The sequence below is a fragment of the Rutilus rutilus genome, assembly GCF_951802725.1.
Source record: "Rutilus rutilus genome assembly, chromosome: 4".
NCBI lineage: Eukaryota > Metazoa > Chordata > Actinopteri > Cypriniformes > Leuciscidae > Rutilus > Rutilus rutilus.
Genome location: NC_140212.1, coordinates 29342767 through 29370649, shown reverse-complemented (window position 1 = coordinate 29370649; position 27883 = coordinate 29342767). Strand labels below are relative to the sequence as shown.

The following is a 27883-nucleotide window of genomic DNA, read 5'->3' as shown; positions in this document are numbered from 1 at the left end:
GTTGTCCTGCTCCACTTCACAGACACAGTGAAAGGAGAATTTCAGAATGATGGGACACTTATTTATAGGACACTTAATTCAACAGGAAGAACAGCTCGTTCCACGTGTCATACGTCATTACGCTATTCCAACGTCATTGCACATGCGCATTACTTTCAGTTTTGGTTTTCAATCCGATCAAGTAAAAAAGTCGCAACAGATCTTTCCTTTAGTGCACAATTTTCAAACACAAACAGTTTGATTTAAAAACTCTATTATGTTATAAAGTTACTGGCTGTTTTATTTGCTCACCAAAGCCCTTTAAAAGAAGAACAAATGTAGACAGCAGAAGTAACTCTTTTAAGATGTATTAGCAGGATTTTTTTTTTATTTCATTAGTGAGCAGTTGTTAACATGATTTTAAAGGGGTCATATGATGCGATTTCTTGTTTTCCTTCTTTAGTGTGTAATGTAGCTGTTTATGCATGTGTAAGATATGCAAAGTTACAAAGCTCAAAGTCTCAAACCCAAAGAGATATACTTTGTAAAAATTAAGGCTCAGCCACGCCTTCCTAAAACGCTTTGTTCAAACATGCCCCCACAAATCTATGTCAGTATGTGGGGGCAGAGTTTCAAACGTATAGCAAAGAAAGGCGGCGTAACTTTTATTCTCGCTGTATTGTTGCCGCCGGCGCTGCCATGTCGTGGAGATGCTGTTTTCCGTTGTGAGAGCCAAACTAATTTTAGAAAACAGTGGTTAAAGGGATACTTCACCACTGGAAAGATGAATGTGTATTTAAAATGGGTCATTTATGTAGAAGAAATGTGAAATTATTTTTGAATTTGGAGCTTTCTAGACTGAGAAAAGCCAGAAAATGTATTTTTGGGTTATGTGGATGAAAGACAACAACTCCTAGAATGCACTTGCTTCGCTGCCCTAGGAGGCCACTCCCAAGCCACGCCTACCGGTAAGAGAGCGCAGTAAACAACAAGACTAGGCTACTAGTGAGTCTCCGTGAAGTCTGCCCGGGATTTCGAGATCGCCCAAAATGTCCGGGATTCGGCTTTTGTGTTCTACAGTCGCCATTCATTATGTTTACTGTGGCGAGCAGGACGAGACTGAGGGGCGCGGGAGAACGGCACGAGGCCGGTGGCGTGATTACTGATGACCGACACCGAGACGCACCGGTCTCGTATCTCTCACGAATCAGTGGTAATTTTCTTAGCAATGTTAAAACGCACATCAACCGATCACTTGACGAAGACGAATGTTCATGTAACACTACATTCAGATTCACCAATCGGAATGAATTCAGTTAGATTGAAACAAAAGGTGTGCATGTAAACAATGAATGGCGACTGCAGAAAGCAAAAGTCGAATCCCGGACATTTTGGACGATCTCGACGGCCGGACATGTCCGGGAAAAAGAGGATAGTAACTCCTACTACTCAGCTTTCTCCACAGAACAAGAGCCTGCTAGCTTAGCTTCCAAAGAAAGACGGCTGAACTATGTGTGCATTCTGTGAGTGAGATCCCACCCTCTATGGGCGCTGCTTTGGGAGCTGATGTTCCAAATATGGTAAGGGGCGTCTCATTTCCGTCAAACGCTTAAGGTTTTCAGGCCAATAACAATGCACTGGATCGCAGGCTAATCAGAGCACACAGCGCTTTTCAGAACGATGAGATTTGTAAAAATCGACACGTTTCAGAAAGGCGGAGCACAGAGGAGCAACAATAATGTACAGTATGTGAAAAAACTACTTTTTTTAAAACCTATAACTGTGTAAACACATTGCATTAAACCAAATACACAAAATAATGTTCTTTTTAGAACCATCATATGACCCCTTTAATATTGCTTTGTTCAATTCATATTTAGTGCCATTTGTGTTCAGGAATGTTAATATGTCAGTATAATAATATTGTTTTTAAGTGATGCTGTAATAACAATAACTACCAAACAGTAAACATGAAACATGTATCTACACCATTTTGTGTATTGTGTGTGTGTGTGCTTGTGTTTCCTAGTGTCTTAGATTGTCATAAAAGCTGTGGAAGTCTTTTGGTATGACCTCCTTGAGGTCTTGGAGGTGTCTGTATTTCATCTCCCTTATCTTTAGGCTCTCTGTATAAAGTGGAGTGACTACAGGTGAGGCGGAGGTGGTGTGTTGTAGTTGCTGCTTTGAAAATGGAGTCCAATCAGCCGAATGCTGGATCTTGAAGTCCATCGTGCCATTAATGTTGTACCTAATAATGTAAAAAAAGAAAGAAAAATTTGACAAAGTTTGAACACCACACATTATCATTATAGTTTGTTTTGTATGCTAACTGTTTTTCAAAAACTCAATTTTACATTACAGATTTAACAGCAAATAAATGCAACATCATGACTTTTGATCTGAGCTGGTGAGAGAGACATGATTTTAGTTTGATAGTTACAATACCTGATTGCACTGATATCATGGACAGATGGGTCACAGAGTTTGATCCCTGGGTGGATAGACTTACAGAGGGTCAGTTTGGTGAAGTCTTGGAAGAAGTTATGGTCCACATATTTGACTTTATACAGGTTGGGTTTGGACCGCGCTGTCTTCATCAGAGCAGCATATTGAGCTGGGACATAGATTTCTTGGTTTCTCAGACGTCTCTCAATGACACTGTGCACTGAGTCACATTCCATCTCTGTATGGCCCTTCTCCAGGAACTTCTGAATGACTACCTTCTTCTTCTCTGTGGAAAACTTCAGAAGAGCATTGGCGAGCACAGAATTGCGGGTTTGGTCCTCACACCCATCAGTCCACAAAATGTACTTCTCATGCTCCATATGCTCAGAGAGGAAATCAGTGACACAGGATGCAAACTCACTGGCAGACAGAGCTCCCTCACCTTCATGCCAGACATAGCAAGTAGTGTTGTCTGTAGACATGTCATAAATCGTAAAGTTGTGAACGGCGAGTTTAGCCTTATAGTAAAGAGCCGACACGTTCAGTCTGGGGCAGAGGAGGAGGGCTTGCAGATCCATGCAGACAACCATGGTCTTGTCACCCGCATCATTTTTGTCCTGCAATTTTGCTGCAAAGGCCTCTTCCTTTTTAAGAAAGTGAATCTGCCACTCGTTGTCTGGCAAGTTACCAGCCTTGAAGGAGCAGCAAGTGTTACACTGGTCCTTCTTTGGATGGTAAAGACTCAGGTTCTGCTGCTTAAATTCTTCTGAGAGCATCTGCCTTGAGAAGGGTCTCAGCATCTTTTCCTCAGCAGCACGATGGTAGACTTTATACAGGTTCAACATGGACTGAAAGACAGGCTCCAGGAACTGTTTTGATGTTGACGACCTACAGAGGTGGGAAGGCACCTTAGGGAGATCCTGTAGAAAACTCTTCATGAACTCGTGAGCCTCATGTCTGTGGCATGATGCTGCATTCTGCTGTGTATTTCCCGTGTCTTGCACCCAGTTAAGGGCAGACCATGCCCCTATTCCAAGTGTTGCCAAAAAAAAACTCTTGCACACCCTCCTTCTCTGTCCATTGACTTTTAAAAAGAAAATAAGAGTAGATGACCTTCTTGAATTGTCAGACCCCCTTCTCCTCTTTACAGGGACGACATCTATCAAGCCACGCACATACATTTTTTTCTCTTCCCAGTTCATGTTCTCCCAAAAACCTTTAAAAATGTTTTCCCTGTCTGCTTCTCCAATTGAACTGCAGTGAAGCTTGGAGGATTTCACACATGCAGCCGACTGGCATCTAGGTCCCATCACCCGGGGCTCCATGTTAACTACTTCTTTCCTGCTAATCCCAACATAGGGTTGTCCCATCATTCTTCTCCTTTTCTGCAGACACTTCCATTGACTTTTACCCTTCCTCTTTCTTCCTCCAATGGTATCATCTTCAGTGTCATCACAGGAATCTTAAAAAAAAATACAACAAAAACATTAGTGTGTATTCTGCTGTGAAATATGCCCATCAGTTCATTCAACACTAATTATCACTCATTATACAGAGAGATATCAATTCCTATTCAACTCATGAACCATTAAGACACTGTTCACTGTACGTGCTTCCATTTTAAATTCCCCTCTCTCTACACTCTCCAGTGTAATTTCCTCATTCTCTTTCTCTGAGCTGGGATAACCTCACCCTCTTTTTTTGTTCTTACTCGCTCATTTGTGACGCAACATGCTTGTCACAAGACACACCGCCAGCCACAATAGCATTGTCTAACAGATTAAACAAATTGTTTTATTCTAAATATTCACAAACTTGTTAGCTATGACATCAGCTACCTAATATTCTGATTCTCAAATATGTTTAAGTGAATGTGTTTTGTCATTCATTATGATTGTGGCGAGCAGGACGAGGGCCGTGAGAGAACGGCGCAAGACTGGTGGCGTGATTGATGATGAGCGACACGTGCGCAACGCACCGGTCTCGTATCTCTCACGGAGGAGCGGAAGCAAAAAAGGAGGAGTGACGACAGTGAAGGACGAGAGTGGACCTGGACTTTATGTTGTGTTTTATTATGTGTGGCGGCAGTCGTCCGTGAGGGGCTGCTGCCTTTACTTTTGTTTTGTTGTTTATTGATTTTACGTTATTAAAGTGTGTTAAACGTTCGCCGGTTCCCGCCTCCTCCTTCCCATAACAACGAACTGCATTACAATGATCACGTTAGCTGGTCTATAACACGCCGCCATGTTAGTTTGCTCCGAAATTAAGAGAATCAGATCTGACTGTTTACAACACATAAATTCATCACTTTTCCAAAAATACATGCAAGTAAGTGGCCAGTGAACAATGATTAGTTCTGATATGTGACAAGCATCAAAATGAAGCGTGTCCGTCTCTGGCTCAGTGCCAGCCAAAGCGCGAAAGCACATTTGAGTTTAGCAGTTAATCACGTGATGCACTGAACGCTCTAATCACACCAGTAAGAACACAAAGGGTTAAGCAAGAATTTAGTTATCTAGCTAAACAGATAACAGTCCTGTAATCTGTGCTATACAACACTGATATTACAAAATGCTACTTCTGCTGATGACAATCTTAAAGGCCCCCTGAATTATATATTTTTTTTAGCTTTTAGTATGAATACGTTAGCCTTAAGGTTATGAATAAGCTGGTGTGTTCCAAAACAATGCATTTAGGAGATATAAGCTTTCAAAACTTACAGTCTCTCACTTCCGCTAAAATTACTTCAGCTTCTCATCACATCTTCTGTCCAATCAAATGCTCTCTAGAATCTAAAGCGTCTGTACCCCTATGCTGTAAATACAACCTGGCCAAAGCGACATTCACACGTCACAGAGCAATATGGGTTGGAGATGCGTGTTCGGTTGCTCAAACGCTCGAGTTTTATTTCCATTTTCCAACTGTATGTTGGTTCAGACTGAAATGGCTAGAATTAAATCACACCTCTACTATTGAATCCAACGTATCATCAGCGCTCAGATTCGTTTCCACGGTGCTGTCAAGTATGACTTGCAGTCTGAGAGGTAAATTAAACGCTACTGGCAATCTGAAAAGGGAGAGGAGCCATTCAATATGCCCCGCCTTTGCTTCCTTTTTCAGTGGAAATTACGTCAACGCATCATACAAAGCTGCACGTGGGCGTACTTCAGTGGGTCTTTAAGTAGCGATAACATGAACCATAGGCTAAAACTTTAGTCTGATAATTTGTCACAACACTAGCATACACGACACTCCTCAGCAAACTATTCCATTTATAATCACAATGTTAACATCAGAGCTAAATTTTGTTGAACACACACACTACATAACTGAGTTTGCAACCACCTAGGGCTAATTCTAAACCATATTTACCTTAGAAGAAAGATCACTGCTTACCTTTAGCGCTGCTGTTCGTGGCACTTCAATTCAAAATGGGAGTGGGGTAGAGTTACAAGGTTTTGCCGACAGCTTGAGGATCCAATGGAGTTACGCGGTTTAGTCACAAGCTCTTTTTAATACTTTACATTGGTTACATTTTTGTAAAACCCACAAACAAACGTAAAGGGGGACAAGTAGCAATGATTTATGAAAAAAATAAAGATTACAAAATATGGAGATACGAGGTTTTCGCTCGACAGCGACGATAATTTATTGACTTGTATACTTTATCCTAAATGTTTTCAACAATGTTTAAATCCAGAGAAATCAGCTATTTTAGGCTCGTGTCATTGCGTCGAATGTCAATAACATCATATCCACGTTACCCTCGATTTTTTTTTTCGTTTTACTTCCGTAGAAAAAACCAAAGACGTTTTAGTTTTATTAGACAGGTGAGCAACTGTTTAGATCGACAGAATTAATTTATCGACAGAAAACGAATCATTGCTATATAGCTCAACATTGTTTTATTGTTTGAATCTCTTGTAGTCTTGATTTACTGCAAGTAATGTTTGTATAATGCCTTAAAGGAACACGCCAACTTTTTGGGACTTTAGCTTATTCACCGTATCCCCCAGAGTTAGATAAGTCCATACATACCTTTTTCATCTCTGTGCGTGCTGTAAGTCTGTTTGACGCACCCACTGCTAGCCTAGCTTAGCACAAAGACTGGATGTAAATGGCTACAGCTAGCATACTAATCCCAATAAGTGACAAAATAACACAACATTTTCCTATTTACATATGATTTGTATAGTCAGTGTGTACAAATAACAAGGTCATATGAGAGACAGTCATTTTTTAACCGTATAAATACTGGGAACTATATTCTCAGAAGGGGAAGCACAGCTACTTTGGCGGAGTGATTAGTGCAGCACCCGAGAAGCACCGGTTGGTACTTCCGTCAACAAAACCAACGTGACTAACTAGCTAGTAGCGAACATGACTGGTGATCATGGCTGACTTTGAGGAATTGTCAGAGGATTTTTACTTGGTATCAAACCAAGATCCAGAACCATATCGTTTTGAGCCAGAATACACAGACGAGGAGTTACAAACTTTTTAAGATAGACAAGATGCCGAACAGAGTAGACTGAGGTCGAGGGGAGACTCAGAATGAACACGTACTGGTGGTGTAAATGTGTAACATGCCAACCTATGCCGACAGAAACCGAGTGCCTTTGTCGTTGTGATTGGGACCGGGTATTGCCATCGATGGCAAGGCTTGATGACAATGAAAATCTTTGCGTTACTACCACAGAGGATTTCTCTGCCCTAATTCACCCGGCAGTTGACGATTTTTTTCCCCATTGAAACGCACCATGCCGAGTGAACCTAATGGACAGCTGTCCACCAAGTAAGTGATTTTGTAATAATCATCATGCATAGTTCAATGTAATTGTAGTATAGCCATGCCATACAGTTTGTCTATACACGAAAAATGCACACATGCCAACTGACATAGCACCCTTGAAATAGCCTTTCATGATCACCTGTTTACTTGTAGCCTAGCTAACTTATTCATACAAATTGTGACAAAATTAGTGTAAACTATGCATTTACTAGTAATTGCTGACTCTATTACTCCAACTCTGAGCGAACTCTCTTCTCCTCACCACGGGGCTTCTCGGGTGCTGCACTAATCACTCCGCCCAAGTAGCAGTGCTTCACCTTCTGAGAATATAGTTCCCAGTATTTAAACGGTTAAAAAAAAAGTCTGTCTCTCATATGACCTTGTTATTTGTACACGCTGTGATTATACTAATCACAACATGTAAATAGGAAAATGTTGGTGTTATTTTGTCACTTACTGGGATTAGTATGCTAGCTGTCAAACAGACTTACAGCACGCACAGAGATGAAAAAGGTATGTATGGACTTATCTAACTCTGGGGGATACGGTGAAAAAGACAATACTATTTGTAAAGAGGCTTAGCCACAGGCTAACATAGCTTTATTTGTAGCAACAGTAATATGGTAATTTATCCACCATACAAGTCATCCAGCTTTTATTAATATGATATTCTATTATGGATCTAGATTCCTGCAATGTGCAACAAGTGTCTCATAGCAGCCACCGAGCGAACGCACAGAATAACGTAAACATAACTTTCAACACACTCAAATGTATTTTAGTATGATTGTTTTGACCAAGTAAAACAGCACTGTGTTACCCCACAATTTTAATTTGTTGAATAAAGTGACCTGTATGAGTGGTAATTCAGCACTTGTGGCCGTTTTAATATAATGAATTTGTGAATTTAAGTGATCAAATGCAACTGTAACCAAGTTCAGGGAAGGAGGTGGACATTAAACACCACTTTAATTGTAAAATATGCATAAACAAATAAACGAAAGGAGTGCCAGCAGCTCTGCTTCATACCACAGTAATGTTAATAAAACTTTACATTAATTCATCATCCATGAACATTTATTTCTGCCTGAGTCCCATCGGATTGTTTTACATCGGCTGTGGAGGTGAATACAAAAACTCCCATGATTCCACGCTCATTCTTGGCATCAACAAACTACGCCTTTGTTATTGTTCTAATAGGCTCTATGCACGATCGCTTCCGCGTTTTGTCTCAGCCCGCCCAGTTACATCCGGTGCTGCGTCAGAAGCAGTTTTTGCATTAGGTGGAGATAATGGCAAATTACACTCGCTGTTTACAAAAACTTCCAGCGGTTAACGTGAATGAAGTTAACAATATTGTAAGGCAGTTAAACTGTCACACATGAGTAAAAAAGAGAAGTTCTTTAAATTATAAATTACGAGCTACATCAACAACTTTGAGGGTGAGTATTCTCTCATATCGCGCGAAATCCGACTAGCGAATCAGTTTCTAAAATCGTTGTCTCCGTTTCTGAGAAAATGAATTTTATTGAAGTGAATTGTCCTATAGAACGCGCTATGCGGAAGTAAAGACGCTGGCTGAGATCCTACCGGAAATACGTCAGCAGCGTTCGTGCATAGAGCCTATTAAGTGACCTCTAGTGAAGAAACTTACATAGTGTGCCTTTAAAAGGAGTAAAGACATTTTTACAAGACACTGGTTTGATACAATGAGCAATTTTGACAATGAGAAGAGAGAGAAAAAAAAATCCCTTGTTGACAACAGATGTAAAGCGGATCACTCACATTTCACGGTTTGCTTTATGGAAAAATAAATGTTTATAGATACTTTTGTATAATTAAGTGACAGAAATGAATGTTGATATTGGGTTTAATGTTACACAAATTGTTATTTTTTTAATGTAAAAAATAGGATCTTCTCAGAAGGCAGCATAAGTATTTGCCTGGTCATGTGATCTCAACATATCTGACCACTTGAAGCAAACTGCTCCATGCAAAATAAAACCGCTTTAATTAGGACACTCGAATGGCATTCTTCAAAATTATCATTTATTTCTGTAGAGCTGGACATTTTAATGAAGATCAAATGACTGAGTTCAGCTTTGAGAATGAAACCAACCTGTTTGTTCCTCAGTTTCTTCTTGTTTCACACTGAAAGTTTCTTCAATCTTCATTTCTTCACTCTCCTCTTTAATTAACGTCATCTTTGTTTGTTCCTCGGTATCTTCTTGTTTCACACTGCTCGCTTCTTCAATCTTCATTTCTCCACTCTCCTCTTTAATAAACGCCATCTGAAGTGGATCTCAGTCGCTTCAGCAGGAGTTTTTCTGTGTGTTTGGACATATTGTCATGTTTAACATGAGAACAATTGACAGAAAGAAAAATGTATCCAAACTAAATATCTGGGGGTGTCTAATTCAGCTCCCTAGTTTAGCAGTCAGAGTGATGGTTAATGAAAACAACAAAAAACACTCAAAGTTAGCCCTGCAATAAAGGAACAAAATATATAGTGTGTTATTTACATTTGGCGTTTAATTGTAGCTTACACTTAAATTAAAACATTTGCAGTTGGTTTGTTAAAGTTGTCATTACACACGGTGTTTGTTTTCTCGTTGCATTTACACTGTTTGGTTGGTTTTGACCAGCAGGTCTCGACTCTCGACAGCGCGCGGTGATTCGAATCAGTGAATAATTTTGCGATTTATAATTTTGCGATAATTTGGTTGAGTTGAGTCGGAGTTTCAAAAAGCTCAGTTTCTTCATTACTACTTGCCAGTGACTGAATTCGTGTTTTGTATTCTATCACTACATAAGGAGAGACGCACCTTTTCTGTTACTCATGAATCATGTGTGAATGCGCTTTACTCACAAAATAATCTCAATAATGTTAAATCAAGCATTAGAATGTTACATTCAATAATAAATAATCATTGTGCAAAACGTATAAAAACTATAAACTTGACTAAACATTTAACATTGATTTAAACAACTTAAATGCTTAAAACCACTAACCTTTCTTCAGTCGAATCACAACAGACGCAGGATCGCGGCGCAGCCGTGTGACGTCATATCTCCAGACCAAAATAAAAGTCGCGTTCACACGCTACTATATATATATATATAAGTACATTTAAACACAGTTTGTCAGATTATGTGTTGAAAATATTAACTAATGAAAGAGTGAGAGATTTTTTGGTTGCAGAAACCATTTATACCAGATATCAGCATTAAAATAGAAATCGTGATAAATGTAAATAATACATGTATTATTTATTTATTTTTAATGGCTTGTAAATCAAAACAAATGTATCCAGGTCTAAAAATATTTATGATGCATGTTGGTGATTTACCAACATATAAAACCATGCAAATCATTTAGCTAAATATTCACCTGAATTGGAAAGCTAGCTAGGTTATCCCCCCCAAAAAAGGTATTTCAATGTAATATTACACAACTGGTTTAGTTCATCAAATGTTTATTTAGTTTATTGAGGTTATTTGGACAGCCAGAGGTGGGTAGTAACAAAGTACACTTACTCTGTTACATTTCCTTGAGTCATTTTTGGGATTTATTTTTATTTTTTAGGAGTAGACTTAGAGTACATTTCTAATAATGTGTATTTTGTTAACTGTTTCCATGTCTCTTCTTTTGTTTTCTGTGTCTTTTGAGTCATCAGATCGCTGTTGATTTGCCATTTGTGGCGCCGCCTGTTAGTGGTTAATGGACACTCAGCTGCCGGTCGCACTGTTCCAGACTTCCTGCCAGCCGCCAGACCAAAAGTGTTTTCTTAGTACTTTAAGTGTTTCTTTCGATCGTTTGACTTATTTCGAATGTGGTAGTACTGTAGGAGAGTTTGAAACCTATTTATTCTGTGTTTTTGGTATTGTAGTCAGGTCAAATTTATAATTTTTTTCTTTATGACAAGTTACCACTTTATTGTTACTTTCTTTTGTTTGGGCTTTGGGCCTCTTTAACAAATTCTACTATTTTATTGTTACTTCCTTCTGCTATTTACAATAAATGTATCTTCTATGTTATTGTGTTTTCCCTTTTGGTCTTGCCTTTAGTTATTTAATTTAATTTATTGTGTCTTTCCCCAAGGAGACATAATATTTTACTTTATTACACTAGGCGACATTCCTCTCATTACTTTATTTAAATCCATAGTTTATTCCAAGTGCACTGTCTCTTTTTTTCTGGGGCATGAGCGATGCCCCATTCACAAATGAATCACTATTTCAAGTCAATTCTGTTCAAAGACTTGATTAAACAAGTTGTCAAATATGTCTAAATTGTAGAGTTGGGGACGGGTACTCGAACTTGGACTTGGACTCGAGTCCAATTTTGAATGAACTTGGACTTGTCACGGACTTGGCCATTTTGGACTGAAATATTCAGAGTACAGTCGAGTCAGCGTCATGTGTAACAACAAATCCAGCACAAAATTAACATAAGAAATTAATTAATGTCTTAATTAACAGGCAGCAGTAGCATTATCTTATGCTTGAAGACAAAACACACACATCACACACTGAATCGCAATGCGTGGCGAGGACGATGTCTTCAAAGTCAGCAATAATTTGTTTTTCTTATGACATCCGGTCATAAATTTTGCAAATCAACTCTTACTGATGTGTCTCGCACGACTTCAAATTTCTACCGATATGTTCAAAGAAAACAAAGAAAGGTAAGTTGCTTATTATAACTTTTAATACCAACTTAAATTCAACTGGGTGATATGACGATAAATATTTTTCTGTCATGACAACTCTCAGAGTGATTGGCATGGTAATGGGTATGACGAAGTTGTATGTTTGATAGATGTAGATCTGCTGCGCTGCTGCTGCTGCGGCAGAGCAAGTACGGACTTGCTACTGCCAATACATACATGCTGCTGTACAATATAACGTACATGAATTACCCCCCAACAGTGACATGGTATTTACAATACAATACAAGTTGAGTGTACTGTACGTCATAAATCCCCCACCCCCAGCAGATCTACCGCCAAAACATATTTACCTTTTGTTTCTCCGAAGAGCCATAGGAACGTGTGTATGCTAGCTATGTGTGCCTAGCCCTTTAGTTTTGAGTATGAGAAATGGGGCATGTGCTTGGTCTAGGCGGACTAGATATGATCAGAGGTCCGGACAATACTTTTTTGGAGCAGTTATACATTTCTATCGAGGCAGCTCTTAGTATACTTTGTAAAAGAAAAGAAAAAATCCTAAACACTCAAAATAGTCATCAAAGATGAGAATCCTGGGCCCAAAGAGCCAAAACAGGGATGTCTAAGAATTTTTACCAAAAAAGTACACAATTCTCTGAACTGGATATGAATATGAAAAGGTTAGATCAGATGTTTTAACAGCCTATTTTTTATTTTATATTTAAACACCTACATGTATGGCACATAGAAGGCTGAGGACTGAGAAAACATACAGGGGGCGCAAGTTTACCTCTTAAGAAAAGTATAGACCATTTTTATATTTTGCTAAAAGCAATAAACTTCTAAAAACAAACAATGTACATAATCTAATAATCAAAACTCTCATCATGAGGACTAAACAAAATTAACTAGTAATTTCAAAGTTTTTTTGTCTTCTCTTGCCATCTATAAATAATTTTCCAAATTATAACATTGTTTATTATGAAATGCTCTTTATATGTTGATTAATAATGCTAAATGTATGGAGAAAAAAAAAAACGTCTAAAGACGTTAACTTGGTTTAGTTAAACGGTCGGAGTCATGTGTATGACAGATAAAAATAATTGTGTTAGCTGCATTCTTGTTTTCTGCAGTGTTTTAGAGGAAGTATATATTTTGCTGCTCACCGTGTTTCTACTACTGTGGTTATTAAAATAATTGCGTCGTCTGGAGCTCTTAATGTGGCGCTTTATGTTTTTAGCGAGGAGCGTACGGAGCGGAAAGGGCTTGAATGAAGCAATTTTGGCTCTAGATAAAAATATTATAGATATAGCTCCAAAAGATCATTACCATAAACAACCCCGAGTGCTTGTGGTGTCAACCGCGCCGTTGTTTTGACGCGCTGCTCACTTTAATCTGTAGAAACTGTAAAATGGCGCAATTATGTCCCTCAGTCTGGATGGAACTAGTCCGCCATTTGAATACTAAATTAACTAATACTAATTAACTAAATGAATAACTTTTACACATCACTGAACTTGAGCTGGACTATGACACTATATTCTTCTAGAAACAAACTTTGTTGCATTATTTCCTGTTATCTCTGTAAAGGTGCTTTGAAACAATCTGCATTGTAAAAAGCGTTATATAAATAAAAGTGACTTGACTTGACTTGTGTTTTTTTGTCAATGGGCTAAACACCCTCTGGGTGAGTCTGCTACAGTAGCCACACCCCAAACTCTCACTATTGGTTGAGCTGGAAGTTGGTTGAGTTTTTGACCTCTTGTTAGATGCCTTGATTACTTTCACTGTGTGTTATTCCTGTTCGGTTCTCGTCTTTACTTTAGCCACTCTTCCATTGTCGGGCCGAACAGCTCTAAGAATGGTACGGAACGGTTCCAGTTATATTTCCACTTGAGCCTGGTACAGCACGGTATGGCACGGTTCTCTGCCTAAAATTTTGAACCATGCTGGTAGAATGAGTGCAGTGACATCGCCACTCAGGATCGGTCATTATTCTGTTGCCTGGATGCCATTTTATTTGTAGCTGGCTAAGCTAAGCTATTTGAGCGATGTAAAGGCAAATAATAATAAAATGAAAAGAAATATCTGATCATCCTCCATAACGCGGTCACTATTTACATCTCATATTGTCTGTAAACTATTGCGTTACAGAGGCAAAGACTGATGCATTTGTATTATATTCGCTGCCGTTATCAGCCTCACAGTAGAAAATAAAACCATATCCGTACCAGCTGGGCTGGATCGACACGAAATGGAACAGTTGAGCAAGGAGACGGTTTGCCACGACAGTGGAAAAACAGATTTGTGTGTAGTTATGTTTCTAGTTATTGATTCTCCAGCGATTTCCTACATGTTTTGATTTATGATTAAAGGCTGTGTAGTTAGTAATCTTTCGTTGTGCATGTTGGCTACCACACCCCACTGACTTTCTAAGGCTATAATATAATTTTGTCCAGAATACTTGACAATGACATGTTGGTGTCATGTCGTTACTGGATGCCGGCTTGTGCGGTCAGCAAGAATGCTCGCAACACATTAGCAGCTGGCAGGTGAAACTCTCAGAACTGAAACTCTCTTTGTTTGGACCCGGCACTGAAAAAAAAAAACTGCATTAACTTATTGACCTGACCTACCAAGCTTTTTATTAAAAAACAAGCTCTCTAATTTAATAACATAACACGTTTTATACAGACACTTCATATTTAAATAGTATTAGATCATTTTTTCATGAAACCTAATGTTTTTTTCATGAAACCTAAAATAAATATTATGTGTTTTAAAACACAGAATAGTTGTGAGCGTGAGTTCACACTGAGCGTAACACTGAGCGTGTTTGTCTCTGGCTAAGCGCTAGTTAAAGCGCGAAAGCCCATTTGAATCTGGCAGTTATGTGACTTCACTGTACATTCCTAACATCCCATCCGCTCAAGCGATTAATAATAGTACAATTCTTTGTACATAAAGCCAAATTTATTAAGACCCAATCTCTTTTCAGAAATTTAAGTGAATTGGAAGTAAATTATTTGCTGTAAAATTACTTTAATATGTGATTTAAAAAAATTAAACTTCACTTTCTGTGAAGTTCAGCAGGTGTAAATTGTGTCTGAGCGATTTGAATCTCTCTACATATGCTGCAACTCAAATGACATTAAAGACTTGGCTTATTACTACTTTCATTAAAAAATCTCTCACTAAAATACTCACTTTTAATTAGACTGTTTATCAATACTTTTTGGTACTGAATGAATCACATTTGTACTTGCCATTTAATTATCTTTAACTGATTCTTGGAAGATCATATTTTTAGATATTTTATACCAATTGTCCGGTATTTTTAGATTCAAATTCAAATGTCCACAATGTAATTTTAGAAACTCATTACTTTTATATGTGTGTCTATACTGATGTATGAACTTTGCTGAGAACTCTAACACTAATTTTGCATTTTTATACAATGTCTAATATGAATATTAAATACATATTTATGTAATTTTAGCGTGTGGACAGGACTCTTATTTTGGCCTGGTGATATGACGCAATAAGGCTGCGCCACGCTCCTGCATCTGTTGTGATTATGCTGAAGAAAGGTTTGTACTTTTAACCATTTGAAGTGTTTAAATCGATACAAACCGTTCAATGTTACTACTTTACTGTTTTACCTGTATGTAACATTCTAATGGTTTATCGAACATTAGTGAATGTATTTCTTGTGAGTAAAGCGTTTCAACATACGAGTAACAGACACGAGTCTCATTTCGCTCCAGTTCATCATTAACACGAATTCGGATGGAGAAACGGAGCTTTTTTAGTCAATTGAACCAAATGCTTAAACGATTCACTGATTCGAATCACCGCACGCTGACGAGACATGCTGGTCAAAACAGTGTAAATGCATGTATCAGGACAACTTTAACAAACGAACTGCAAATGTGTTTATGAAACTGTAATATATTAAATGTAATCTACAAATCATTAAATAGCTAGTATTATTCATAACTAAATATGAATTGTCTGAATAACTTGTTTTATTCATTTGTACTAGCGCTAGTTTTGTTTTGTTTTTATCTATTTTTATCAGAGGCCTCTTTCAGAAAGCAGGTTTAAGTGGAAGTATATTAAGAGTATATTAACCCTGAAATGAAGGAAACTCTGGGAGGTATGTCAAACCCGAGAAAGCAGAGTAAGTCAAGCCCGTTTCTGAAAGAGAGGTAACTTATACTCAGAATCAGTTACCATGGTAATTGACTCTGTGAACCTAACCTGGTCAGAAGCAGGTTTTCTTCGGTAAACCCAGAGTTTCCCTTTTTAAAGCTTAAGCGGAGTTTAAACATTATTCATTCATTCATTCACGCTGCAAAAATGCTTTTTTTTTACTGAGTCTGTTACTAAATTAAGTGCATTTTACTTAAAACAAGTAAAATTATCTGCCAGCGGGGTAAGAAAAATATTCTTAATGCAAATGGAAACAAGATTATTTTTCTTACCCCATTAGCAGATAGTTTGCAAAAAAAAAAATTGCAGGAAACAAGATTAAATACCTTGTGTCATTTTTGTTATGTAGAAAATGCATATTGATTTAAGAATCTTTAGATATTTTGACTGGAAACAACAAAAAGACAAAAATACTAAGTAAGAAAAGTATTTTATAATTCATTCATTGCTCATATTTTCATTGTGTCAAAGTGACAAATGGCATGACTTTTATACAGGATCCTGTAGATGAGGAAGGCTGCATTAATTCAGAGTTACATTTGGTACAATGGTAGTTTTCTATATACACTAACATCGGGGATGCAGAGCATATTATTAAAGGGGTCATATAATGCCATTTTTGTACAAGCTAATATGATTCTTTAGGGTCTAAATTAAAAGTTTGTAATATACTTTAATTAAAAATTCTCATTAGTATTGTAAGAAAACACTAATTTTACCTGGTCAAAAACAGCTCTGTTTTCAGCACGCCATTTAAGTGCATGTGTCTTTAAATGATAATGAGCTTTGCTCACCCCGCCCCTCTGTTCTGTGCGTACACCGTTTATAATAATAACACAATAACCATAACGCGTTGTTAATTGATTATGAATTATATTGAGAACGTCGTACATAGAAAACATGCCGTAATGTACCCTGAGTGTAACAGCCGCATTCATCATGAAGCGTGCAGCAAGCGATTTGCAAAGATTAATATAAATATTAACATAAAGGTTAATAAAACGTTACACTCACTTCTTCTTCTGGAGGTGCAGCAGGAACACGAATAGTTGGTACCGATCCTTTTTTCAGGAGCAGCTTCTTAGCAAAACCAGCTTTATACCGACCCTCGTTTGTAAAGCAGTCTGGAGAGAAATGATTCGCGCAAACATGAAAGCATTGACGTTGATCGTGGGGAATATTCCCTTCGAAAACAAACTCAGCCACTGCGTCTTCAGCGGTTCGGATTTAGGAACATCAAAATGACTGCTGTGTTCCTTATTACACCCAAGAACAGAACACCACAATCGCTTAGACGCCATTCTGCTCCAGTGGACAGTGCTCCAGTATCAACAATGACCGCGCCGGTCCACGCGGACTATGATTGAAACGCTGCTGTTGATCAACAATCGTGGGAGGGGCGTCCGACCGTGTGACGTCACACGGTCAGACGGCTTGATTTGAGATGGGGGAAAACATATAAGGAGATAAAAAATAAAACACTGGATGGATTTTTATCATTTTATGATGGTTGTGTACAGGCACTGCCAACACACATTTCAGTACAATCAACTTGTAAAAGTGCATGTACCATTATATGACCCCTTTAAGGCCGCTGTATGCAGAGTGTTAAAGGGATACTTCACCTCTGGAAAGATGAATGTGTATTTAAATTGGGTCATTTATGTAGTAGAAATGTGAAATTATTTTTGAATTTGGAGCCTTCTAGAATGGCTCATGTGGATGAAAGACAACAACTCCCAGAATGCACTTGCTTCACTGCCCTAGGAGGCCACTCCCAAGCCACGCCTACCAGTAAGAGAGCAGTTAAACAACAAAGCTAAGCTACTAGTGAGTCTCCGTGACAAAAACTCTGTCTGCCCGGGTTTTTGAGAAAGCACAAAATGTCCGGGATTCGGCTTTTGTGTTCTACAGTCGCCATTCATCATGTTTACTGTGGCGAGCAGGACGAGGCTGAGGGGCGCGGGAGAACGGTGCGAGGCCGGTGGCGTGATTACTGATGAGCGACGCCTGTGAGACGCACCGGTATCTCTCACGGAGGAGTGGGTATTTTCTTAGCAATGATAAAACGCACATCAACCGATCACTTGTTTAGCGTTCATGTAAACACTACATTGAGATTCACCAATCGGAATGAATTCAGTTAGACTGAAACAAAAGGTGTGCATGTAAACAATGAATGGCGACTGCAGAAAGCAAAAGCCGAATCCCGGACATTTTGGACAATCTCGATGGCCGGACATGTCCAGGAAAAAGAGGATGTATGGTAACGTTAACCCCTACTACTCAGCTTTCTCCACAGAATAAGAACCCGTTAGCTTAGCTTCCAAATAAAAGATGGCTGACACTGTTTGTATATTCAGTGTGAGTGAGTGAGATCCCACCCTCTATGGGCGGGTTGAAAACATGCGGGACAGCCCCTACTACTGGCTGTAGTTTCTAGCCTCTGGCCAAAAAATCCTCAGATGACGCAAAATGACGATTTTTGCGCCATCGGAGGATTTTTTCCAGACAAAAAATACATAAATCTCTCGTCTCAGGGGGATATGAGGGAGTAATTACCATGGTAATTCGAAAATACTACAGGTTTTCTACTGATACAAAGCTTAATGCTAAATCCTGAAGTATCCCTTTAAGGAAAGTGTGCCTCGCTCTCATGCTCTTTCTGAGAGTTTTTGTGTTGTTTCCTGAGCACAAACCTGTGAGAGCCATCAAAGAGGAGTTTCACAGGATTGCAGGTCAGTGTAGAAATCGGTTTAAATGTGGCGAATCTGATAAATGACGTTCACTTGATAACATCTTGCTGCAGCCTCGGGAAGTAACGTAATATTTTGAAATTCCTTTAGGATTTCATCATACATCGTACCTTTACCTGATTGAATTGGTTTTATACTTAATTTTTAGTTGCTGCCAAGTTCTCTTTTTTTCTTCTTTTTTTTTTACGTGCCCGTGGGATACCATTAAAATAAATATTAGATCAATAACTTGCCTTTTAGCCAGTTTTTACCTCTGATGTTATAACAAGAATTAAACTTGTGTATAGACTCGGAAGTATGCAGACGTCTTCTTGTCGGGTGCTGTTGCAGTGGTGAATCGTAATTTCGGAGTTCCATTGATCATGGCTTTTCAAGTAGTGTTGCATGTGCTTTATTAAAGAGTTATTTGAACTAACTCAATTCAGCTGTTCTGAAACCAAAAACTCAGAGTTTCCCACCTCAGGATAAAGGTGGACATACACTGTGCGATGTCTGTGCGATTTCAGCAAGGTACCTACTCACACTGAGTAGATCGCATGCGATGTAAAGCCAAAGCTCAGGATTTCTGTGCTCACACTATACGGTCCGAACGTCGAGCTGTGACTTCACTGTTCACACTATACGTGTGAAATATGCGCGAATCAGCGCGATAAACCCTCGTGCCGGGTTGCGCCTATGGACGATATCAGCCTATCCAGAGATATTGTCAAAACAAGCATCAGCTATCAATATCAAGATGATTTAGCATTTCCAATTTATGTATTAAATTATTATTAGTATTATTAAATTATTATTAGTATTATTGTATTATTATTAGTATTATTAGGGAAGGCCTACTTTTATTATTAAAGTGATAGGCTATTATAAATAAATTGCCACGCAATAATTTCATAGCGCATCACCGCAAAACCAAAGCGCTGTGAGGATAATAAAATATTATATAGAAGCTTACTCCTCCTCATTGAAAATTGTCTAAAACATTTAGGTCGATTACAATAAATTATAGGCATATAATTAATTATTAACAGTCTATAATATAAAACAGCTTTATTTCAAAAACATTGTTTAACAAATTAATAAAAGAGGCAAAGTGTACATGGCAGGTGGCTTGGAAGACATGGGGTAATCGTTAATCCATTTTGCAACACGAACTGGAGGTTAGCAACAGTAATTTGTACTTAGCTTGAACTATATAACTTAAAGATCTTCCTCTTTTAATTTTTTGCTGCAGATGAAATTTCTGTTTTCGTGCAGGCACAGTGAGGGAAAAAAACACTGAGTTTAGGGCAATCAGTTCTTAGCTCTGCTTCAACTGTGCGATATAGTCACGAGGAGCGACCAAAATTTCTAACATGCCAGAAATTCATCCGACCGTCCGATTGCCGGTCGGGAGAGGTTAATCGCCTCTCATTTCCCCCTGTACACTGCACGAACACTGCACGACAAACGACGCACGACAAAGCTGAAAATCGGTCCGACCCGAAAAAGAGTCGCACGAGTCAGAATTTGGCTCAAAATCGGACGAAAATCGCACAGTGTATGCACGCCTTAAGTCAACACGACACCGTTTTCAACTAAAAACGTAAAACTTTTTTTGTGTTTGGCCGTTCGTTTACACGACAACAGCATTTTGGGTGCCTGAAAACGCAGACTTGTTTCAAAGTGCAAGTTTTTAAACGGTCTCGTTTTCGTCTTTAGTCGTTTTTGCAGATCCGTGTAAATGGGGAACGTTCTGAAAATGGTGTCATCTGTACGTGGAAAACTCAAAGGAAAAACTTCTGTTTTAAGCATATCGGACCAGAGTTGGACCATTTAACTATCACTCTAAACAAATTACAAATATAAATCACAACTAAGAGTCTAACCACTAACCACTGAAGAGTCTTTGTAATTTATGCTCATGATTTTGTTGTGGTAGTTTTGGAGTGTTTTTGACTGACTCTTACCAGTGCACTGACTACTGAACTAGAGCTGATTGACCCAGAGATTTTGGATTTATTTTTCTTTCTGTTAATTATTCTCATCTTAAACAGGACAAACACACAGGAAAAACTCCTGGTGAAGCAGCTGAGATCCACGAGACACTATTATAAAGATGGCGTGTATTAAAGAGGAGAGTGAAGAAATGAAGATTGAAGAAACATTCAGTGTGAAACAAGAAGATGAGAAACAAATAAAGACGGTGTTTATTAAAGAGGAAAGTGAAGACATGAAGATTGAAGAAACTTTCAGAGTGAAACAAGAAGAAACTGAGGAACAAACAGGTTGGTTTCATTCTCAAAGCTAACTCAGTCATTTGATCTTTATTAAAATGTCCAGCTCTACAGAAATGAATGAAATTTTTTGAAGAATGTCAAAAAAGTGTCAAAGTTTTATTTTGGCATGGTGCTGGTCGCCTCAAGTGGACAGACATGTTGATATTACATGGTATGCAGAGTAAATGCGTAAAAAAAAAAAAATATATATATATATCGTTAGCCTCATAGCGTAATTGCCTAAGTAATAAAAAAAAAAAAAAAAAAAGGACTTAGGCAATTATGCTATGAGGCTAACGATATATATATATTTATTTTTCAAATTTAGTAGTAGAAAATTACGTCTCCAATTTTTTATATCAGCTATGCATTCAGTTAGTTATGTGAATTGGTATGTTTAGTCAGGCTGTAAAAATATAGAGCTGAGTATCATCAGCATAACAGTGAAAACTAATGCCAGTGTTCCTACTGATATCTCCCAAGGAGTGAACAGCAACTGAGCTTACTGACATACTGAACTTGTGATCAAAACTTCTACAAATCAATAATTGTCAGATAAGTATGATTTGAACCATGCTAATGCAGTTACACAAATGCCAACGTAATTTGAGTATTTGAGAATTTTCTATAACGTTGTGGTCGATAGTGTTAAATGTAGCGCTAAGGTACAGTAACACTAATAGAGAGAACCATAATAGTAGTACCAATAGTAGTTTGATGGTGTTTACCAGCCAGAGCTTGCAAGCTGTTTTAAACTCCTGAAACTAAATCCAAACTAACTTTGTTTGGGACTGATTTTGTTTGAATTCGTCACAATAGTTTGTTCTTCAATTTCACTTGAAGAGTATATTGACCTTTAGCCTAGTTGTCATTCAATTGATTTTAGTCAACAAACTATTATTTGAGGAACAAGACTCTTTTTCTGAACCAAAACGCCTTTAATTAAGATACAAACTGAGAGTCCTGGACAATCCTAGTTTAGGAGCCAGACAGGATGTTTGTTGCTCACTGTTAATCACAGGGTAAAGTGAACGGTTTTACGTTCATCCCGAGGAGCACTTTCAGTGTGAGAATGAGCACACAATAACATGTCAAAATTTAAATTGATTAGCATGCTAAGCTAACTTAGCTGGATAGCTGAAGAGCCATATTATAAAGAATGGCCAATGGTTTGGCATGTTCACCAGTTAAAGGATTAGTTCACTTTCACTTTCACTTCAATGGCAACCAACCATTCAAATGTCAAAAATGAAGGTTCAAATGTCTGTCTCAGTGCAGCTTCAAAGGTTCAGCATGATCCCAGCCAAAAAATAAGGGTCTTATCTAGTGAAACAATCTGTTATTTTGTGACGCATTACATCATCACGTTGGAAAGGTCACAAAAAAAGTAATAATAATAAATTAAAACAAAGATGTCAGACGATTTTGAAGTTGGAGGAGAAAATGAGAGGGAGTTTTTCGCCCTTCCCTACCTTTTTGAACCAGAGTACACAGACAAATAACTTAGACAGATGGCGTGACGCGTGACCTTTCCAACATGATGACGCAATGTGGCGCGCATCTCAGAGATGGTACACGACCGGCATTTGTGGTTAAAAAGTATATAATAAAAAATATTTTTTAGAAAATGACCAATCGTTTCGTTAGATAAGACCCGTATTTCTCGGCTGGGATTGTGTCGAGCCTTTAAAGCTGCATTGAGATGTGCATTTGAACCTTCAAACCGTTGGTTGCCATTGAAGTCTATTATATGGAGAAAATCCTGGAATGTTTTCCTCAAAAACCTACATTTCTTTTCGACTGAAGAAAGAAAGACATGGATGACATGGGGGTGAGTAAATTATCAGGAAATTTTTATTTGAAAGTGAACTAATCCTTTAATCACAAGTTATACTAAGCTGACATAGAATAGGTCAACAAATACAAAAAATGGATAATGGCTCCAAAACATTTAGATCCACTGGTCTAAATGTTTTGATGTCTGTTGCTTTGTGCCATTAAACTGGTGATAAACATATATATATATATATATTTTTTTTTTTTTACTTTAGATTGGATGCCACTGAAAGACGAGAGTCAAGAACTGAATGATGTAATGGAAGAGAAACATCATGATTTCATAACTGCAGAACAATATTGCTCACAGACTGATAAGACGTCCTCACAAAAAAGAGTTAAAAATACTGGAACTAGAAGTTATTTCACCTGCTTTCAGTGCGGAAAGAGTTTTAGTCAACATGGAAACCTTAAAGACCACATGAGAATTCACACTGGAGAGAAGCCTTACACATGCCCTCAGTGTGGAAAAGGTTTCACTAAAAAAGAAAACCTTAAAAATCACATGCGAATCCACACTGGAGAGAAGCCTTACACATGCCCTCAGTGTGGAAAGAGTTTCACTGGAAAAGGAAGTCTTAAAGTCCACATGAGACTTCACACGGGAGAAACCCCTTACACCTGCCAACAGTGTGGAAAAAGTTTTACACATAAAGCAACAATTAAAATCCACATGAGAGTTCACACTGGAGAGAGCCATTACACATGCCCTCAGTGTGGAAAGAGTTTCAGTCAACCTGGAAATCTAAAAGTCCACATGAGAGTTCACACTGGAGAGAAGCCTTACACCTGCCAACAGTGTGGAAAAGGTTTCTCTGAAAAAGGAAACCTTAAAAAACACATGAGAGTTCACACAGGAGAAAAACCTTTCACCTGTCAACAGTGTGGAATGAGTTTTTCACATAAAGCAACAATTAAAGTCCACATGAGAATTCACACTGGAGAGAAGCCTTATGTATGCTCTCAGTGTGGAAAGAGATTTACACATCAAGGATCCCTTAATGCCCACACAAGAATTCATGCTGGAGAGAAGTCATTCACATGTGGTCAGTGTGGAAAGAGCTTCAGACGTAAAGTAAACCTTGATTGCCACATGCGGATTCACTCAAGAGAGAACAGTTTTATATGTCATCAGTGTGGACTGAGTTTCACAGACAGCAATCACCTTAAGAATCATGTAATAACTCACATTGGAGAGAAGCCTTTCATGTGTCATCACTGTGGAAAGACTCGCTCAAACAAAGCAAACCTAAAGACTCACATGAGAGTTCACACTAGAGGGAGGCCTTACAAGTGTCTTCATTTCACACAGACCTGAAACGTCATTAGTGTCATACTTCTGGTAAGAAATGTCAGTGTTCTTCAGTGTGACAAGAGGTTAAGAAAACTGAGAATTTTCGAAAATCACCTGCGCATTTACTCTGGAGGGAGGTTACTTAATTGTGATCAGTATAAAAAAATATTTTTTTGTCATCACACTTAATAAATCATTCAGATGTGAGACCCTATTTGTGTTCTTTGTGTGAAAAGATTTTGTACTTGCTCAGCAATTTAAAATAGCACCAGTATATAGTATAATTTAAACTCACCAGAGTTTAGGTAAAAGGGAGCAGAGCCAGTAGTTGTTCTGTAGGCAAACGTCAGTGACTTGAATTTGATGCGAGCAGCAACTGTCAACCAGTGCAATTTTGTGAGGAGAGGAGTGACGTGTGCACTCTATGGCTCGTTAAAGACCACTCAAGCTGCAGCATTCTGGATCAGTTGCAGAGGTTTGACAGAGCAAGCTGGAAGACCAGCCAGGAGAGCATTACAGTAGTCCAGTCTGGATAGAACAAGTGCTTGGACAAGTAGTGCTCTGATAGGAAGGGCCTGATCCTCCTGTTGTACAAGGCAAATCTGCAGGACCGGGCAGTTCTAGCAATGTGGTCTGTAAAGTTCAATTGATCATCAATCACAAATCCAAGGTTCCTGGCTGACCTTGATGGAGTTATGGATGACGAACCTAGCTAAATGGTGAAGTTGTGGTGTAGTGTTGGGTTGGCCGGGACCACGAGTAGCGCTGTCTTGGCAAGGTTTAGTTGAAGGTGGTGGTCCTTCATCCAGCCAGAAATGTCTGTCAGGCAGGCTGAGATGTGAGCAGCTACCGTCGGATCACCAGGCTGGAATGTGAGGTAGAGTTGTGTGTCATCAGCATAGCAGTGATAGGAAAAGCCATGTTTCTGAATCACAGATCCTAGTGATGTCATGTAGATGGAGAAGAGAAGTGGTCCAAGAACTGAGCCCTGAGGCACTCCAGTAGCTAGATGTTGGGTCTTAGACACCTCACCCCTCCATGACACCCTAAAGGACCTACCTGAGAGGTAAGACTTGAACCATTGGAGTGCGGTTCCCGAGATGCCCTTCGTCTTTAGGATTGACAGGAGGATCTGGTGGTTAACTGTGTCAAAGGTAGCAGACAGATCCAGCAGGATGAGAACTGAGGATTTGGAAGCTGCTCTTGCCAGTCTCAGAGCTTCAATTAAAGAGAGCAGGGCAGTCTCAGTTGAGTGTCCAATTTTGAAACCAGATTGATTGTTGTTCTGTGTAAGAAAGGAAGAGATCTGGTTGAAAACTACTCGTTCAAGTGTTTTCACAACGAATGGAAGAAGGGATACCAGTCTGTAATTTTCTAGATGTGCTGGATTTAGAGTGGGTTTCTTAAGCAGTGGGGTAACCTGAGCCTGCTAAAATGCTGTGGGAAAGGTACCAGTGTGAAGAGAGGTGTTGATGATGTGCGTGAGTGCGGGTACAACTGAGGAAGAAATGGCTTGAAGTAGATTAGTGGGAATAGGATCAAACGGACAGGTAGTAGGGCGATTGGAAAGGAGGAGTTTGGAGACTTCTGCCTCTGAAAGTAGAGAGAAGGAGTGTAGAATGTGTGTGTTAGCTGGTAAAATGTGTGTATCAGTTTGTGGATTGGTAAATTGGCCGCTTATGGTGGTTGTTTTATTTATGAGGAATGTGGCGAAAATCGTCAGCTGTTCGGGTTGATGGAGTAGGAGGAAGAGGGTTGAGAAGAGAGGAGAATGTTTTAAAAAGCATGCTAGAGTCAGAAGAATTGTTAATTTTGTTGCGATAGTAAGTCTTTTTAGCAGTAGAGATATTAGCAGAGAATGAAGAGAGGAGGGATTGATAAAGACCAAGGTCAGTAGGATCTTTCGATTTGCGCCACTTCCTCTCTGCACCCCTGAGTTTAGAACGATGTTCGCAGAGAACATCAGATAACCAGGTTTTACCATGTGCTCCCCTTGTGTTCCATGTGTCCTATGTTGTCATTGGGTAATTGTCTTGATTATTGTTCACAGGTGTTCATTGTTGTTATTAGTCTTTGTGTATTTAAGCCCTCATGTTTGCCCTGTTACTTTGTCGTTTATTGAAGTAAGTTACAGTCTCTTGTTTCTATGTGCCAGGTCTTTGTTCATTGCCAAGTTAAGTTTTTGTTCCTGTTTATGGTTTGTTTCATGTATTGGATTTTATTCAAAGTCTGTTTCATGTTCTTGGATTTTCACTAGTGATGGCAAAGTGAAGCTTTCAACAGTTGTATTGGAAAAAGGTTCATTACTCGAAGCTTTTCAAATTAGAGCTCGACGAGGACCTCTGCTGGTGAAAGTGAGGGAAAGCGCTGTGTCGCAAAATAAGTAAAAGTCCTGCCATATGTTTATTCCACTCATGAACTCAGCCAGCTGATTTCACTAAGTAGTTCTATCTCCTGGCTGAAAAACTGTGCTAATTAGCAAATCCAGGTGATTGGAACAAAATACTGAGGAGGGATTTTACTTTCTTAACCTGGACTTTACACCTCTGTAAACAAATAAAACTCATGAATTAGAGGAAGTAGAAAAATGCAGGTGCATACACACAAAGACATACATACGCACGCACAATTATAGTAAATCTGTAGCCTAACACTACAAGTGTTTCGAACTGGGACCAGTGCAGTGCTTTGAAACAGTGGGAGTATGTATGTAAATGACAGTGACACTGCTTTAAGAAATGGAGACACAGTGGAATGGGAATATTTTATACTGCAACAATAAACTCTCGCATTACAACAAACAGTTCAATGCAACGCACCTTAACAAACCACGAGGGCACACCCTGTGGCGCATTTTTTAATCAAAATGTCGCGCATTTTTTAATCAGATTACGAAGCAGTCGTGGGTGTGTGTGAAACGAAGCTTCGGATGTCATTGGTCGTCACGTGATTTTGATAGGACGAATCAAGCATCAAAATACAATGCTTAACTGAAAATCGTTTCGTTATTTTGACACGTGTCACAGCTAAAGCTAGGTTTATACTCACCGCATCCGCACGAGCGCAAAGGTGTGTGCAGCAAAAATAGCGTCATTGCGGTGTGGGCGGTCGTACGCGTTGGGTGCGCAAGGCCCCATTTCGCTTGGCGGCGTGCACGGCTTTTTTTGTAACAGCGCGCGGCTCCGCATCCGAGGATGCACGACTTCGAGCCGCACCGGCACCCAGTTTGTGCGTCTAAAATATTTGCTTACATTTACAAAATGAGCCTAAAATAGCAAGCCTTTAAATAAAAATAATGCCCATGTTTTATAAAAATGTTCATGAAACTAAATGAAAATGGAAAGGTGGTAAAATCTCTGCGTGGCGAAGTGAGCTGCCATTCACCCTGTCACTCAACCCGTCACTGCTAGGGCCAGCTGCCACTCACCCCGTCACGGATATATGCGCCTGCCTCAGGACCTTACATAATATATAAGGTGTTTTTTAAACAAAATGCAGCGCGTATCCCCTGTAGCTAGTGGTGCAAGAACGGTACGCACAATAAGTCAATATTCACCATTAACTGAACGCTTTTCATCTGCCTTACAGCTACTACCAGGCACTCCGACTGATGCATATGATCAAATAGACAGTTAGACATG

General features: G+C 38.9%; 2 protein-coding genes across 3 annotated transcripts; one reads left to right on the top strand and one right to left on the bottom strand.

Moving 5' to 3' along the window:
• Positions 1-372: 372 nt before the first annotated feature.
• LOC311288916 (uncharacterized protein) lies at positions 373-10297 on the bottom strand. Its single transcript, XM_084406563.1, has 4 exons — positions 10229-10297; positions 9336-9543; positions 2425-3886; positions 373-2227 (listed from the first exon to the last, which is right to left on the bottom strand). Exons 2-4 carry the CDS (start codon positions 9505-9507, stop codon positions 2005-2007), a joined length of 1857 nt encoding a protein of 618 aa, XP_084262689.1. The 5' UTR covers positions 9508-9543; positions 10229-10297; the 3' UTR covers positions 373-2004.
• Positions 913-27883, top strand: LOC311288917 (uncharacterized protein). Of its 2 annotated transcripts, none has more exons than XM_084406565.1 (3): positions 913-947; positions 20891-21121; positions 23164-24449. In XM_084406565.1, exons 2-3 carry the CDS (start codon positions 20953-20955, stop codon positions 24264-24266), a joined length of 1272 nt encoding a protein of 423 aa, XP_084262691.1. In that variant the 5' UTR covers positions 913-947; positions 20891-20952; the 3' UTR covers positions 24267-24449. The 2 variants fall into 2 exon arrangements, with proteins under 2 accessions (XP_084262691.1, XP_084262690.1); XM_084406564.1 differs by lacking the exon at positions 913-947 and adding an exon at positions 15397-15476 and having other exon boundaries at positions 23164-27883.

What these genes read in the sequence shown, in the direction of transcription:
- LOC311288916 (XM_084406563.1), bottom strand. Translation starts at nt 9,507, where the DNA reads ATGGCGTTTATTAAAGAGGAGAGTGGAGAAATGAAGATTGAAGAAGCG. An exon ending in AGAAACTGAGGAACAAACAG is followed by an intron (nt 3,887 to 9,335) that starts GTTGGTTTCATT and finishes TTTTTTTTTAAG; the next exon opens with ATTCCTGTGATGACACTGAA. An exon ending in CATGATATCAGTGCAATCAG is followed by an intron (nt 2,228 to 2,424) that starts GTATTGTAACTA and finishes TTACATTATTAG; the next exon opens with GTACAACATTAATGGCACGA.
- LOC311288917 (XM_084406564.1), top strand. Translation starts at nt 20,953, where the DNA reads ATGGCGTGTATTAAAGAGGAGAGTGAAGAAATGAAGATTGAAGAAACA. An exon ending in AGAAACTGAGGAACAAACAG is followed by an intron (nt 21,122 to 23,163) that starts GTTGGTTTCATT and finishes TTTTTACTTTAG; the next exon opens with ATTGGATGCCACTGAAAGAC.